General features: G+C 29.1%; 2 protein-coding genes and 1 pseudogene across 3 annotated transcripts; 1 reads left to right on the top strand and 2 right to left on the bottom strand.

Moving 5' to 3' along the window:
* Positions 1–2,537: 2,537 nt before the first annotated feature.
* LOC112637971 (feline leukemia virus subgroup C receptor-related protein 2-like) lies at positions 2,538–8,187 on the bottom strand. Of its 2 annotated transcripts, none has more exons than XM_025408755.1 (9): positions 8,171–8,187; positions 7,839–7,950; positions 7,033–7,254; positions 6,345–6,569; positions 4,883–5,024; positions 4,250–4,455; positions 3,976–4,079; positions 3,426–3,536; positions 2,538–3,230 (listed from the first exon to the last, which is right to left on the bottom strand). In XM_025408755.1, exons 2-9 carry the CDS (start codon positions 7,929–7,931, stop codon positions 2,969–2,971), a joined length of 1,365 nt encoding a protein of 454 aa, XP_025264540.1. In that variant the 5' UTR covers positions 7,932–7,950; positions 8,171–8,187; the 3' UTR covers positions 2,538–2,968. The 2 variants fall into 2 exon arrangements, with proteins under 2 accessions (XP_025264540.1, XP_025264541.1); XM_025408756.1 differs by having other exon boundaries at positions 7,856–7,950.
* An 821-nt stretch (positions 8,188–9,008) lies between these two features.
* Positions 9,009–10,485, top strand: LOC105250634 (annotated as a pseudogene).
* A 238-nt stretch (positions 10,486–10,723) lies between these two features.
* LOC105250633 lies at positions 10,724–12,472 on the bottom strand. The gene is made up of 7 exons (XM_025408762.1): positions 12,302–12,472; positions 12,115–12,242; positions 11,909–12,041; positions 11,588–11,788; positions 11,317–11,503; positions 11,036–11,220; positions 10,724–10,967 (listed from the first exon to the last, which is right to left on the bottom strand). The coding sequence occupies exons 3-7, from the start codon at positions 11,910–11,912 to the stop codon at positions 10,747–10,749; spliced, it is 798 nt and encodes a 265-aa protein (XP_025264547.1). The 5' UTR covers positions 11,913–12,041; positions 12,115–12,242; positions 12,302–12,472; the 3' UTR covers positions 10,724–10,746.
* Between the last annotated feature and the right edge of the window lie 3,826 nt (positions 12,473–16,298).

The raw sequence follows: 16,298 nt of genomic DNA, 5'->3' as shown, positions 1-16,298 counted from the left end.
CATTTATTTTATGAATTTCAGTTTTTGTTAATTGCAACTTCGTATTTAAATGTGAATTTACGTTATAATCCACTTTTTATATTTGCAACAACATAAAAAAAATAAACTTTTACGACATAAAAGAAATAATTTTGAAATAAACAGGAAAAAAAACATCAGTCATATTACCATATTTCAATCAATGTAAAATACGATAGGACTTTTCATCTCACCATACATTGCACATATATCACATTATTGAGGATGTAATATTTAAAAAAATTTAAGATAGAAGTTTTCTTAAAAAAGAATTATTAATATAACATTTATGTTTTTTAATCTCTAATTGCATACAAACATCTAACAATAAATTAGTCGTACTACGCTTCGATACTATAAAATAAATATATTAAATAATTTTATTATATAAGAGATTTATATATATTATTTTATATTGATACTTAATAATGTGTCTGTAAATTTTTATTATATCAATATTAAAACAACAGATTCGTACTTTTTAAGATATATATATTACATAAATTGATATTTCACTTTTATAATATGTATAGAATCTCTTTCATAACATATTGATCAATATATAAATATAATCTTTCATAGGATATGATGAATAAAACGATGTATAAAATGTAAAAAAACAGGTCATTGTTTTAACATTTTATTTACAAAATAGACCCATCTTATGGAAACAATAAATGGCTTAAAAAATATAATGAAGGAATATCACTTGTAAGACAACTTATTTGTCGGTTTAAAGGCGAATATTAAAATATGTCTTAGAATGGTTTAAAAAAGATATTAATATCGATCGATTTGCAAAATATAAAACGCTATTTGTTTGTATATATCTTAATTAAATATCGTGTATTTCATATATAAATAAAAATCTATGAAACCTATTTACCATTATAAAACCTAAATGCGCTCTTACTTACAATTTTACTTCTAGAGAAACTAAATTAATGGCACACAAACGATCATAGAAGTTTTAAAATGCAATTTTATATTCGCAGTATGCTCTTATCGCTAAATATGACGCGACTTCCTTTTTAAGAAATATTTTATATTTGAGTGAATGTATTGTCACACACAGAACACTGCCAAGTTTATCCGAGCTAATTTGTAAAAATATATATTCTAATAAAATGTTTGACCTTCAACGATTCTCGCAAAAGAAAATAACGTATATTTATATTTTACTAAATGATTTTTTATCACAAGATAAACAAGCAATGAAATTACAAAATGGAATTCGATGTAACAACGTAACGATTCAAACGCTTAATAGATGCAAGAAAAAAATATTTAAATCATGACAAGAAGGTTACATTTCATATATCTATATTGCAATAAATTATGATTTTATATAGGATTAATTCTATCTCTCTTTCATAAATACATATACATCTTAACAAAATGCTCATCTTTCGAAATAGGGAAATAATTTACGGTTTTGTACTGTATTAGAGTTATATAATCTATAAATAACTATACATTTTAAAAAAACGCTCGTCTTTCGACATAGGAAAATAATTTACACTAAATACTTCTTTATCACAAAACGTGCAATAAAAATTGTAGTTTCAAATAAATATTATTTCAAACTAGATACTACTAAATGGAATAAATCCAAAAAATACATAGTTATACATTGCGACAATAAAATAATATATCGTATTCATTGCAAAGGACTATAATCGCTATTATCGTTTTAATGCAATAATTATTAGTGGATATTAATCCATAATAATTCCAAGAGATAAAAAAGATCAAATCTGTATTTGTTGCTGTTATATTACGCTCATTTCTACTTATATTATTAAAATAACATTTATATATTAAAATAATATTTATTAACGCAATAACTTGGACTGTCATTATTATTAGGCTTATTTTTAACTATTTTATCTATATCGTTCGTACAATATCTATCTGCAACAAATATTTGCGCGGCTAAAAATTTGTACAAATTCAAAATTAGACATTTCCTAAATTACAGTTATGCAACAAAAAATGCGTTTCAATATATTTTAATTCAGATTAAGGAATTTATTTTTTATGTTCTGATTATATATCAATATTATTCATCGATATTAAATAGAAAGACACGTGAAAATTGAAAAAATGTAAAAAAATAAAGAGATTTAAATTGATTAAAATTGAATGTTAAAAATATATGAAAATATAATTTTATAACACATAAATTTTTAAAATTTTTCCCTTCAGGCTTTCACAATTAATAACTCATGGTGAAATTAATTCTCTAGTTTTTAACATAATTAATTAATTGTTGCATAACGTTATCTAAAACTACAGCTTACTTGAGATAAAGAAGGCTAACTAACAGGATCCAGAAAAATTTTCTAATAATTTTTCATTGTCATTTATATGTTCAATAGAACATTTTGTATTTCCATTATATCTAAAAATATGTAACGTGAAAACAAATATATATATATATATATATATATATATATATATATATATTTATATATTTATATATATTAATATATATATATATATTTTTTTTCTTTGAACTCTTCGACAAATCAGGCTATTAAATCTTTTCACATAAGATTGCACCATTATTTCTAAAGACATCTTTCTAACACGTCTTTCTAGATATTCCTAATTTTCAAGCTTTCTAGCACTTAGATATTAAGCGCTAAGTCAAGTCTTGAAAAATAAACATCTGAGAATCTTACGAAAAAGAACAATGTTTTTCTTATCGTAGTATGCAACTAGTCTTTTTTAGAACTCCTAGTTTCAGGGACGATATATTTTCCTAGATACACGTGACTCAAAGAAACGGCGCTACTTTTGGCGCATATAGTATGTACTCATGTGAAAAATAAATTAAGTCCCAAATGGACTATAACGACGTATCGCGGGAAAAATTGTCGAGGCGGAAATCGCTCGTACCGAGCTGTTCGTCGCTGATTGTTACATTTGACTGCTGTTTGGATTATCAAATCTTCACGTTTTGACGTCTCAGATCGTTGGGTATTATGACAGTGAGCAAGATGCCAATTCCAAGTCCGATGCACATCGCAATATTTGCCCATAAATCGCCCAAATTTCCAAACAAAAAACTGTAGATCATCGTGAAGATGAAGCTGAAGACTTGCATCACCGCGTTCAACAGACCCGCCGCCGTTCCTTCTGGTTCCGGATATGTAAGCTCAGCAGCGAACTCAAAACCGATCGATAGATAACCGTTAATGAAGAAGCTAGAAACAAATTTTAAAAAATTCTAAATTAAATACGAAGGGTTAGCTATAGAATGTGCAAATTTTTAAGGAAGAAACAATGAATTTTAATGAGAAAATTTTAATTTTAATAAAAGATCAAAATGTTTCTAAGAATAAAATATTTCTTCTAAAAAGTTTTTGCGAATGATATAATAAATGTAATCTAAATTTTACCCCAAGATGCCGGCCGTGATGTAGATAACATATATCCCATTGTTATCCAGTGTAACAGTAAAGATTATCATTCCTATGAAACAGCATAGATAGACTGCTAGCGTAGTCTCCCTAAAAATTTACAGATTCTCCTTGTTTTTTTAATTTTTTAATAGATTTTAATTCATATCATTCGATTTAATAATCTATTTGATGAATTATTTGAAAAATATAAGATCTTATCTCTTGATAAGATAATTTTTATCATAAACTTAATTTTAAAAAATTCGAGATAAATTGTTAATTTACGACAATTATCTATCAGTTACGCGCATGGAAAAGATAATGAATTTTTTTGAGATAGAAATCTTCAACAAAATCTGCCATCAAAGTATAAAGCGTTTTATAACAAATCAAATTAAATTGAAATCAATGTTTATAAATTAAAAAACGCATATCATAAAACTCGTAATAATATTGTTATTGTTAAAATAATACTAATTCTGAATAAAATGATATATTGTTGAATAGTAATCATGACTCGCTCTCTTCGTTGAATCTGATTACTCACTTGAACTTGTGTGTTTTATCTAATATAACACCGCATATAACACAGTTCAACAGCCCGGTGCAAGTCATCGTTAAGCCGATACGACCAACGTCCTCTTCATGTCCCTAAGAAGAAGAAAAATAGCAAATTCTATCATTTTTTAGAGAATCAAAAAAAAATTCACATAAAATTGAAATACTTAACATTAATAATTCTAACAATTTTTGTATAAGATTAGAATCCAAAAAAATCAAAGAAAGCGAGAATTTGTAATTTTTTAGAGGAAAATACATACCGGGAAATATTTGAGAATAACTTGATTTAACAAGGTACTTATGGCGCTAATGACGCCGATATTGATGCCATAGCTGACTAAAAGCAAAACATAACCGACATTGGTGAGCAGCTTTTTGATGGAACGAGAAAATATCTCATTTTCGATGTTCTCCCTTTGCACAACTTGAGCACGACTAGGTGGTAAAGGCGGTGCCGACTTGAAGACTATAAATTATACTAGTTTCAATTAAGCGATAAAAGAAAATGTGATTTGACAGTAAAATTTCGAAGCTGATTAAGGGTGTTAAACTTGACGAAATATATTATTTGCTCTAAAATATATTTTTCTGACGAAATACCATTTATAAAATATAATGTATGATGTTTTGTAAGAGAATTATCTGTAAAAAATATATTTATTTATTATAAAATATCTTTTTAATTATAAAATTATATAAAATGATTTCTTTTATATTCTTGTTTTTCAGCAATCTTTTTGCAACGAAGGATTCAAATCATTAAATCATCGAAATGTGGATCATATTAATTATCACTTGTGAGTAAAATATTTTTTATTAAATTTTTCAGCTTCGAAATTTTATTTTATTCGAATACTATACAACTATACGATATAAATGGAAGCTATATGTACAAAATAATATAAGGATTAGCAAGAGCGTCGTGAGACCCGCAACGATATAGAACATAAGTTGCAATCCCTTTTCGATGTTGCAAATATTGTCGCTGTTGGGCACTAACATTGGTGGAAATAAGAAACCGATAGCTACACCCAGCTGCAACACAAAGTCAAGGGATAAATATCCGATAAGAAATTGTTTTCGAATTCTAGGAAAAAGATTTTGAAATTAATTGCTCTGTTCAATCTTTTCCTGTTGAAGTATACATAACAATGCTTATCTTGGAGACGTTCATGGTATACTCGTATTTATAACAAACAAAATTAATATCGCTTGTATTTTCATCATATTTTTACAAGTTTACTTATCTGTTATCAAAGTGGAACGTTTACCTTTTCAACTGTTGAGAAACAAATCATATCTGTTTATGGGTCAATGAAGTGTATTTCAAAAGAAAATGCTTCTTCTCTCAATGAAAATTATATTTGAAAAGCAAATTTATTCATTTTTTCAATAATACGAAAGAAAATGTGAATTTTATATTTTCTAGTTAAATTGTAAAAATTTTAAGAAGAAAAATAAAAAAGAGACATACTTTCTCTTACAAAATTCCTCCAGCATGTCAGAAATTCGCAACACAATTAAATATGAGAATTGAACTTATTATATGTGTAGTAATAATCATGGACAATGCAAAAGTTTTTAAAAAACTTTTAATGTTCCGTTAATGCATCGTTCTTTCCGATTGAAATTGTATCAAATTAAATTGAATTACACTTCGTTGAATAAAAATGCATGCAGATATGCAATAAATGTGAAAGTTATTTATTTGGAACAAGATAAATGTCAGGATATCTAATTTTTTCACAACAATTATTTTGCAATCTGTATAGACGAGAGAAATAATTTGAATTAATATTCATATCGCGCTAAATTTATTTATGTCATCATTGAATTACATCGATTATCTATTATCATGCACTCTTGATCCGTGCAACAAGAAGTAATTTTATTACGTCGATTAACAATTGGTGTTTCTTTTTTCTCTATAAAGTTAACAGGTTGTAGATAGATAATGCGTTACTCTATACATTGTAATTCTTTCATTCTTCTTACGAAGATATTTGTACAAAGAACGAAAGAGAAGAGAGAGAGATTTGTACAAAATTAAATTCTTATATTATGAAAAAAAAATAGTAGTAATTCTTATATTATTAAAAAAATAATTATTATTATTAATATAATTTTTTTAATTATTTTGATTTTTAAATTTTAAAAATACATTTTTATAAATTTTTAGTATAATTAAGGACAAAAAAATAAAAGTAACGTTGTAACGAATATATAATAATAAAAAAATCAATTAAAAGATATCACAAAATGTAAGTTATCAAATTTCCTCGAAACATCGAATTCAAATTCCATTCTGAGTAGCATATTTTAATGATACGTACATACGATAAGATATTTACGTACCTGATTGCCGAAGACACCGATGCTACAGGCACTACTAACTTGATCAGGCCCAAACCAAACAGCGGCCAATCGGGCTGGAACTGACAGAACGAAGATTTGACTTACTGCCACCACAGTTTGTCCGAGAAACGTGATCCAGAAGCGATCGGTAGCGATGCTGAATACCTTTATCCAGGAACCGAGAGCGTTTCCGAGCGCCCCGAAGATCACTGCGTATCTGAGGCCCTAAAATCCCATCCCCATCCCCGGTAATTTAGATGTTAGTAAGAGGGAATCTGCTGATACTATGCGGAATGAAATTTGCTCGATCAGTATCAACGATTACTTGAAAAGCTATCCTGTTGATGTCGCGATTGTATCCAAACTCGTTTATTCGAACGTAAAATTGTTTATTCTAAATGGGAGGGAATGTCATCGTTCGATGAGGAGATAAGGTGCTACACATATACTACAAGTTCTTAATAAATTATGCAAACTTTATGTTTCCATGATTCGCTATTGTACCTAGAAAAATCAGACGAATCAGGAAGTTCAATTTTTTGAAATTTATTGCCGCTTTTTAATAATTTAACAATCAACTAGGTAAGAAGAAAAATGATTTGTAAAGAAAAGATTGTACGATAATTTCTAAACATAGTATATAAGTATCCGATATTGTTCTACTCTATCTAATAAAATTATTACTTACGAATTTATCGAGCAGATAACTGGCGGGAAATATCAATGGTATATATGTTATCATATATGTCATGCTTGTCATGTCTATCAGAAAACTCGAGACATTGTAATAGCGCATTACAATGTTCGCTATAATACTATATTGTACCCAGTGCATAGAGTTGCTCGCGCTATATAATACGAAGAGAACAAGCATCAGCCATCTTTTCTTGTAAATTTTAATCTCCAGATCCTGTAATTAATGACATCCATTCTCGATTTTTTTATATAATACACTGATTATCTAAATATTGTTACGTAAAATTTAGCGGCGTTATGAGCCTCTTGTTAACAAAAGATCAAAAATTATGAAGATATAATCATAGCTCATTATGTATTATTATATATCAAAAACAATATTAAATTAGGTATGTTGTTTTTTTGTACATATTATTATAGATAAAAATGACATTGAAGCATTTTTCAGACAGTTTCATTTAAGGAAATGCAGGATTATATAGAATTTTCTTCTCTATAGAATCTTGTGATATTTTCTCGAAAAAAATTCACTTCTTTTTTAAAAATATGATCTTGAAAAGAATATAACAGAAATTTAAAAGAAAAATTTTAATTGCATGTACCACATAAGTTAAAATTTAATAATCTAAGATTTAAATAATTAATAGCTCACTGAAATAAAAGCTAAGTATATCACGTCAACTCGAAGCGAAGACTCTTTCATTAATTTTCCTTTTTTCTTTGTTTGTTTTCAATTTTCTTTGTTTGTTCTAAATTGTCTTTGTTTGCTCGAATTTATTCGATAACAGAATTATTCACCTGTGTCGGTTGCGTACCATCTTCAATGGTCTTTATATAATCGCCAGAAGCTTTTCCCAGTTTTTGAGATACTTGCTTTCGTTCCGACTCCATGATAGAATAAAAACTGAAACTTTTATTTTTTTATGTTATCGATATAAAAGTAATTTTAATGAATTGTTGAGATTTTTGCGATTAAAATGGTATCAAACATGACGTAAATCGGATAATTTTTAATTAGTCTGATAACAGAAATTTTGATTATATATATTTAATTATCCATTTATCCGATTGACCGTGTTTGATATTATTTTAAAAATTTTGCAAAATTTTCATTATTCCATTAAAATTACTCGCTTATCCTTATAAATATATCTTAAAATTATAAACTTATTTATTTATCACAATTTGTCGCTTGCCAATCGGCCGCTTGCCAGCGACAGACTTGGTAACGAGATGAACATGACAGAATATATAAGTACGTATGAGCGAGTGAAACAATAAGAAGAGAGCGAGATAGTAATAGGAGCGAGAGAGAAATAGTATGCCAGGCTGCAAGAATGACTCGAGTCTTCGTTGCTCGTTCTATTCCTATCTCGCTCGCTCTTACTGCCATTTCGCTCTCTCTTATTACCTTCTCGCTTGCTCACGACGCTCAGGGTGCCATTACATGAAGCGCGGGACGCGGAAACGCGGAAAAGCGGAAAAGAATTGTAACTAGATTTATACTAGATTCTCGCGTTTTCCGCGTTTCATTCCGTCTGTTTTGATTGCCTTATATTACATGGAGCATATTTTGAACGGAAAAGCGGAACGGAGAATTATAAAATATTAATTTTTAACGGTATTTGTTGATTAAAATACTCATATTCATTAGACAAGCTGATAAGGTAAGCATATTAATAAAAATTGCAATGAATTAAGTATACATAATTTTTAAAAATAAATATAAATACCTATTTGTCACTATATCGTTCCGCTTTTCCGCGTAATTGTCCTCCATGTAATATAAGGACAAACAAATTCGCAGAACGAGCGCGAAAATCTGTTGTCAAAATCTGTTGTCAACGCGAATATTCATTCCTTCGCGGAGTGTATTCTGAAGTGTCATTAAATTTCGGAACCGGAATAATAAAGAAAATTGTTAATTCTTCTATTATATTTTAAAATAAGTGGCTGTATATAATGGATCCAAATATCATGCTAATAATTATTATGAAGTATCTTATGCAAGCAAGAGATGAACCATTGAGATATGCTGAGATAACTATAAAAAAAGTTATTTCATTGTTTTATTTGTATTTGCGTTACAAAAAATTGGGAGAACGCAAAAATGATCGTAAAATATGGGTACGGCCTATTTTTACTTAGAGAAGAAGACTTCTGCAAGGTGCCAGCGACAATTTACTTGTGGAGATGCGATTGACAGATCCGGAAAAATACTTCAACTACCTTAGAATGTCACCAACAACCTTCAATGAATTACTTAATATTGTTGGACCACTAATTGAAAAACAAAATGTAGTTCGAAAATCAATACCGGCCAGAACGAGATTAGAAGTGACTGTACGATGGTTGGCATCTGGCGACAGCATGACATCGTTATCATATGCTTATCGTATTGCCCAATGTACGCTATTACAAATTATTCCGGAAACTTGTCAAGCAATTTGGCTTTCCTTAAAAGAAAAAGTTATGATTGATCCAACTGAAGAAAATTGAAGTATGATTGCAGGCGATTTTGAGACAACATGCCAATTTATCAATTGTATAGGCGCTATCGATGGGAAGCATGTCGTTATTCAGGTATGTATATTAGGAATTTATTATATATTATTTATTAAATTTATTATATATATATTTGGAATGAAAATGTGTTTATTACAATGATAGTTTCCAATTTCAGGCACCGCCTCGTAGTGGTTCATGCTATTACAACTATAAAGGAAATCATAGCATAAACCTGCTCGCAATAAGTGATGTCAAGAACCGCTTCACTATTGTTGATATTGGAGCTGAAGGAAGGCACAGCGACGGAGGTGTTTTTGATAGTAGCGGATTACCGCATTTACTTGAGACGAATGCTCTCCATATTCCTCCACCTAGGCGTCTAAATAATATGGATTTTGATTTTCCGTACGTTTTATTGGGAGATGAGGCCTTTCCTCTAAGCACATATATGATGCGACCATATCCTCGGAGTCGACGGCTGAATATCAGCAGAAAAATTTTTAACTATCGCCTGAGTCGAGCAAGAAAAACAGTTGAATGTGCTTTCGGGATTTTGGTTGCAAGATGGAGAATATATCGTCAACCTATTGTTGCACGCACATCTACTGCCGTAAAAGCTGTACAAGCAACGGTTATTTTGCATAATTTTATTATTAATAAAGAACTGGACTTACCATTTCCAGAAAGAAGATACTGTAATATACAAGAAGAAGAGCGCATTCTCTTGGCTACAAGTAATGGACTTACAGCTGTAAGTTACAGAAATGCTTCGCAAAAATCTGCAGCAGTGAAAATTCGAGATAACTTTGCACATTATTTCGAGCATGTCAATCCTCTATCGTGGCAGTGGGACAAAGTTTTAACTAACAACTTTTGAAACATCATGTAATTTTAACGCACTTGTCAATAATTTTGTAAAAGTATTTTTTTAAAGTATATAATTCGAAAGTTTTTTACGACACAACATTCGTACGTAGTCTTTTTATATATTTTCAAAGTTTAATAATACAGAGTACTTCGTACAACAATATAATGAACTGAATGCAAAAATATATTTTATTCTTTATAATAACACAAATATATTTTATTCTTTATAATAAACAAAATGAAAAATTTATATTTAAAATAAAATTGATAATATTAAACTTAATACTTATAATATTTAAAATAAAATTTATAATAAAAAAGAACATTTCTATTACATCTTATCATTCCCTTTCTCCAGAAATTCGGCATCCTCCTCTTCTATAGCAATATTCATAAGTCTTCTTTGCAGGTTTCTACGTCGTACGTATGATAGTCGGCGTAGAATGTCACCAAGTTGGTCCATAAAACTATCGACTATATCATGTTTCTTCTGAGATACCTCATCAATTATACTTAAAAACTTATCCTCGATTTCTGCTTGCCTTTGCGCATCTGTAATATATGCGTATATATGGTAAGTACCTAAAAAACACAAAACCAAAAAAACAATTGCCACTTACTTTTCCTTTTCACCCCTGGCGATAAACATGACGATTTTCGTGATGATTCTGATGGTGAACATGCAGAATTCTGTGTAGAATCATCAAAATCGATCAAGTTGTCTGCAGTCATGTCCACTTGCATATTATCCATGTCAACATGGGATGAATTCGCTTCAGAAATGTGCTGGATGGAGCTGACAGTCCTGAAATCAAAATGATTTTACAAATTATTAAATCCAATTGCACACAATTTGAATATTTATAAAATCTCAGTTATAAAAAACAATGCAAATACTTACGGTGCTGTCTTTATTGTATCGTCGAGAAATCTCATTTCTTCGTAATGAGCAAAAGAACTTCGTAATGGATGGCCAGATTCCACCCCTGATCCACTTCGCACGTATCCTCGCATTTTCTTTCTAGCCTTCATATACGAATCTCGAAGGTGTTTCCATCTCTGCTTTATTGCTTCCATAGACAGGAATCCTATGATTGTATAAAGAATCGTTTATTATTTACTTTTATACACAGATAATATAATTCATACAAGTAATTAAAAAATGATCTTACCATCAAATGCGTTTACAATCTCTTGCCATAAACTATCTTTTTTTAATCTTGTTCTTTCGCTGGTCGGAAGGGAATGGTCCCACAAACCCCTTCGGATACGAACAAATTCAATCAGCAACTCATCTTGTGTGAGTATAGACTGTGTAGATTGTACAGCTCCTTCTTTCGAATGCTGTACATCTTCAGTTTCATGTCTCTTTCCTTTAAAATAAATAAGTAAACAATGACTTACCGAAAATGTTTACCGTAACAGACAAAATTTATAACGGATAATAAAACCTTTCTCAAGAACTACACAAATAAATAAATATGATAACTTACTCATAGTGACCACGGCATTTTCGTCAACATTAATGACGTGGGCATTTTCGTCGTATGTACTGAAGCAATGGTGGTCTAAAATTGTTCCACATGACCCTCGTAAAATAAACCCGCAATAGCCACATTTCGTTGCCTGCGAACAAATATACAATTATTTAATTATCTTTATTTTACATAAAGTGAGGTTATGACAATGTTATAATCACTTTAATTCTGTTCAATTTGATTACGGCTGTTGGGTATGCCGAAATTAAGCACTGGAAATCTATATGTCACGTATATTGTAGATTTTCAATACTGGCAGTTTCGGAAAGCAGCCTGTGCTTTCTTATGTCTAAAAAAATAACAGAGCTATCACGTTTATTGAGTATTAAATATTATCTAAATACTTACAGGGCGATTCATTTGAAATTCTTTTTCTTTCTGTACTTTTGTAAGTAGCTCATGTTCCACGTGCACATAATGAAATAGCGGATTCCGCTTTTCCGCTCAAACGTGCGGGACTCAACTCGCGGAAGCGCGAAAATCTAGTAAATCTAGTTACAATTCTTTTCCGCCTTTCCGTGTTTCCGCGTTCCGCGCTTCATGTAATGGCACCCTCACACTCCCGCGTACACTATGGCCGGTATTCATAGTCCGATCTTATATCTGAGATCGTCTTAAGTTCGAGCTTGAAATGCTACGCAGCTATTTGATTGGTTGAATGAGGTCTTAAGTCAACCTCCAAGCAGACTTAAGACGATCTTAAATATAAGATCGGACTATGAATACCGGCCTATATATATATATATATATATATATATATATATTCCGTGCTATGCACGAAATATCCCATAGACCTTATAAGTATGGACTGGCAATACGTATCAGACTGTGTCCGGAGGAGGTTAGAGAGAGAAACATACTTTTTGGTACTTCTCTTTCTACAAGTGCAATGCATACTTTCGGACACTTGTAGAAAGAGAAGTACTAAAAAGTATGTTTCTCTCTCTAACCTCCTCCGGACATTGCTTCTCTACAGAAACTATAGGCAATTGCCAGTCCATATCTGTAAGGTCTATGAAATATCCGGAACACGAATTCTGTAACGTAAGGTGTTTTGCAATTAAACATTTTATAATTAATTTTTATAATTATCTTTATAATTATCCAATGTTTCCAATAAAAATAAATAAAAATTAAAAAAAATATAAATAACTAATTCTACTTGCGCTTTCCCACATTATTATTATTTTTTTTAAATCGATTGTTAAGAGAGAAAGAGAGAGAAAGAAAGAGAGAGAAAGAGAGAGGTCATATAAAACTTATTAAAAATTTATTCATTATACATAAGCGTCTTGCTATACAGCACTGGTGCTACCGCCATTTTGTTCACATAGCACGGAACAGAACCAAAAATTGTGCAACTTATACGTTACCCTCCGAGAACATTCGTGCACTTTGGCTTCGTAATTTAGGTGCATGTTTTTATGGTCACAGAGAGCGTAGGAGGTCGCTTTCAAGGATCACTTAAAAGCGGGCCGTGATATCTCTCATTCTTCTCTCTGATATAATGTACAAAAATTTCAATTTAAATTTAAAGAATATTAAAATTTTAATTTTCGATCGATAGGCTACGAAATATTTAAATATTTGAAATACACATAAACATACGTTCGTCTAATTTCCTTATTATTACGAAATTGATCACGAATATTCGAAATATCTTTTTCGATTGCTTTTTCCAGATGAATGATTCACGATCGCCTCTTCATCGCGTTATCCGCCATGAATGTCTCTTGGCGCGTCATGTACTATATTACATCGGTCTATCATGTCTCATCACGAGCCGATAATGTTCATAACAGGAGAGCTATTCGCGCTGTCACGGAACATCAGATGTTCTTTAGGATGAAGAAACTCAGAATACATCCGTAACAAATACATTTATTTTTTGAATTTCAGTTTTTGTTATTTGCAATTTCATATTCAAATGTGAATTTACGTCATAATCCACTTTTTATATTTGCAACAACATAAAAAGAAGTAAACTTTTACGACATAAAAGAAATAATTTTGAAATAAACAGGAAAAGAAACATCAGTCATGTTACCATATTTCAATCAATGTAAAATACGATAGGACTTTTCATCTCACCATACATTACACATATATCACATTATTGAAGATGTGATATTTAAAAAAAATGTAAGATAGAAGTTTTCTTAAATAAAAAATTATTAATATAATATTTATGTTTTTTAATCTCTAGTTGAATACAAACATCTAACTATAAATTAGTCTCTATAAATTATACGCTTCGATATTATAAAATAAATATATTAAATATTTTTATTATATAAGAGATTTATATATATTATTTTATATTGATACTTAATAATGTGTGTGTAAATTTTTATTATATCAATATTAAAACAACAGATTCGTACTTTTTAAGATATATATATATTACATAAATTGATATTTCTCTTTTATAATATGTACAGAATCTCTTTCATAACATATTGATCAATATATAAATATAATCTTTCATAGGATATGAACGATGTATAAAATGTAAAAAAACAGGTCATTGTTTTAACATTTTATTTACAAAATAGAACCATCTTATGGAAACAATAAATGGCTTAAAAAATATAATGAAGGAATATCGCTTGGAAGACAACTTATTTGTCGGTTTAAAGGCGAATATTAAAATATGTCTTAGAATAGTTTAAAAAAGATATTAATATCGATCGATTTGCAAAATATAAAACGCTATTTGTTTGTATATATCTTAATTAAATATCATATATTTCATATATAAATAAAAATCTAACATTATGAAACCTAAATGCGCTCCTACTTACATTTTTACTTCTAGAGAAATTAAATTAATGTCACACAAACGATCATAGAAGTTTTAAAATGCAATTTTATATTCGCAGTATGCTCTTATCGCTAAATATGACACGACTTCCTTTTTAAGAAATATTTTATATTTGAGTGAATATATTGTCACACACAGGACACTGCTAAGTTTGTCCGAGCTAATTTGTAAAAATATATATTCTAATAAAATGTTTGACCTTCAACGATTCTCGCATTAAGAAAATAACGTATATTTATATTTTACTAAATGATTTTTTATCACAAGATAAACAAGCAATGGAATTACAAAATGGAATTCGACGTAACAACGTAACGATTCAAACGCTTAATAGATACAAGAAAAAAATATTTAAATCATGACAAGAAAGTTACATTTCATATATGTATATCGCAATAAATTATGATTTTATATAGGATTAATACTCTCTCTCTTTCATAAATAGCTATACATTTTAACAAAATGCTCATCTTTCAAAATAAGGAAATAATTTACGGTTTTGTACTGTGTTAGAGTTATATAATCTATAAATAACTATACATTTTAAAAAAACGCTCGTCTTTCGACATAGGAAAATAATTTACACTAAATACTTCTTTATCACAAAACGTGCAATTAAAATTGTAGTTTCAAATAAATAGTATTTCGAACTAAATACTACTACCAGATAGAATAAATCCAAAAAATACATAGTTATACATTGCGACAATAAAATAATATATCGTATTCATTGCAAAGGACTATAATCGCTATTATCGTTTTAATGCAATAATTATTAGTGGACCTTAATCCATAATAATTCCACGAGATAATAAAGATGAAATCTGTATTTGTTGCTGTTATATTACGCTCATTTCTATTTATATTATTAAAATAACATTTATATATTAAAATAATATTTATTATCGCAATAACTTGGACTGTCATTATTATTAGGCTTATTATTTTTAACTATTTCATCTATATCGTTCATACAGTATCTATCTGCAACAAATATTTGCGCGACTAAAAATTTGTACAGATTCACAATTAGGCATTTCCTAAATTACAGTTATGCAACAAAAAATTCGTTTCAATATATTTTAATTCAGATTAAGGAATTTATTTTTTGTGTTCTGATTATATATCAATATTATTCATCGATATTAAATAGAAAGACACGTGAAAATGTAAAAAAATAAAGAGATTTAAATTGATTAAAATTGATTGTTACAAATATATGAAAATTTAATTTTATAACACAAATTTTTAAAACTTTTCTCTTCAGGCTTTCATAATTAATAACTAACCTAACTCATGATGAAATTAATTCGCTAGTTTTTGACATAATTAATTAATTGTTGCATAACATTATCTAAAACTACAGCTTACCTGAGATAAAGAAGGCTAACTAACAGGATCCAAAGAAGTTTTCTAATGATTTTTCATTGTCATTTATATGTTCAAGAGAACATTTTGTATTTCCATTATATCTAAAAATATGTAACGTGGAGACAAAAATATATATATATATTTTTTTTC

Source organism: Camponotus floridanus, unplaced genomic scaffold, assembly GCF_003227725.1.
Source record: "Camponotus floridanus strain SB8 unplaced genomic scaffold, Cflo_v7.5 scaffold23, whole genome shotgun sequence".
Classification (NCBI taxonomy): domain Eukaryota; kingdom Metazoa; phylum Arthropoda; class Insecta; order Hymenoptera; family Formicidae; genus Camponotus; species Camponotus floridanus.
Note: the sequence above shows the minus strand (reverse complement) of the source record. Positions and strands in the feature narration are given on the sequence as shown.

Excerpts from the sequence above, each read along its gene's own strand:
- LOC112637971 (XM_025408755.1), bottom strand. The coding sequence starts at position 7,931 with ATGGAGTCGGAACGAAAGCAAGTATCTCAAAAACTGGGAAAAGCTTCT. Across the intron at positions 4,456-4,882 it reads GCTAATCCTTATATTATTTT|TCTTCAAGTCGGCACCGCCT; the intron begins GTACATATAGCT and ends TATAATTTATAG. Across the intron at positions 4,080-4,249 it reads TTATTCTCAAATATTTCCCG|GGACATGAAGAGGACGTTGG; the intron begins GTATGTATTTTC and ends TCTTCTTCTTAG.
- LOC105250633 (XM_025408762.1), bottom strand. Across the intron at positions 11,504-11,587 it reads GATTGTAAACGCATTTGATG|GATTCCTGTCTATGGAAGCA; the intron begins GTAAGATCATTT and ends ATACAATCATAG. Across the intron at positions 11,221-11,316 it reads GATACAATAAAGACAGCACC|GACTGTCAGCTCCATCCAGC; the intron begins GTAAGTATTTGC and ends TTTTGATTTCAG.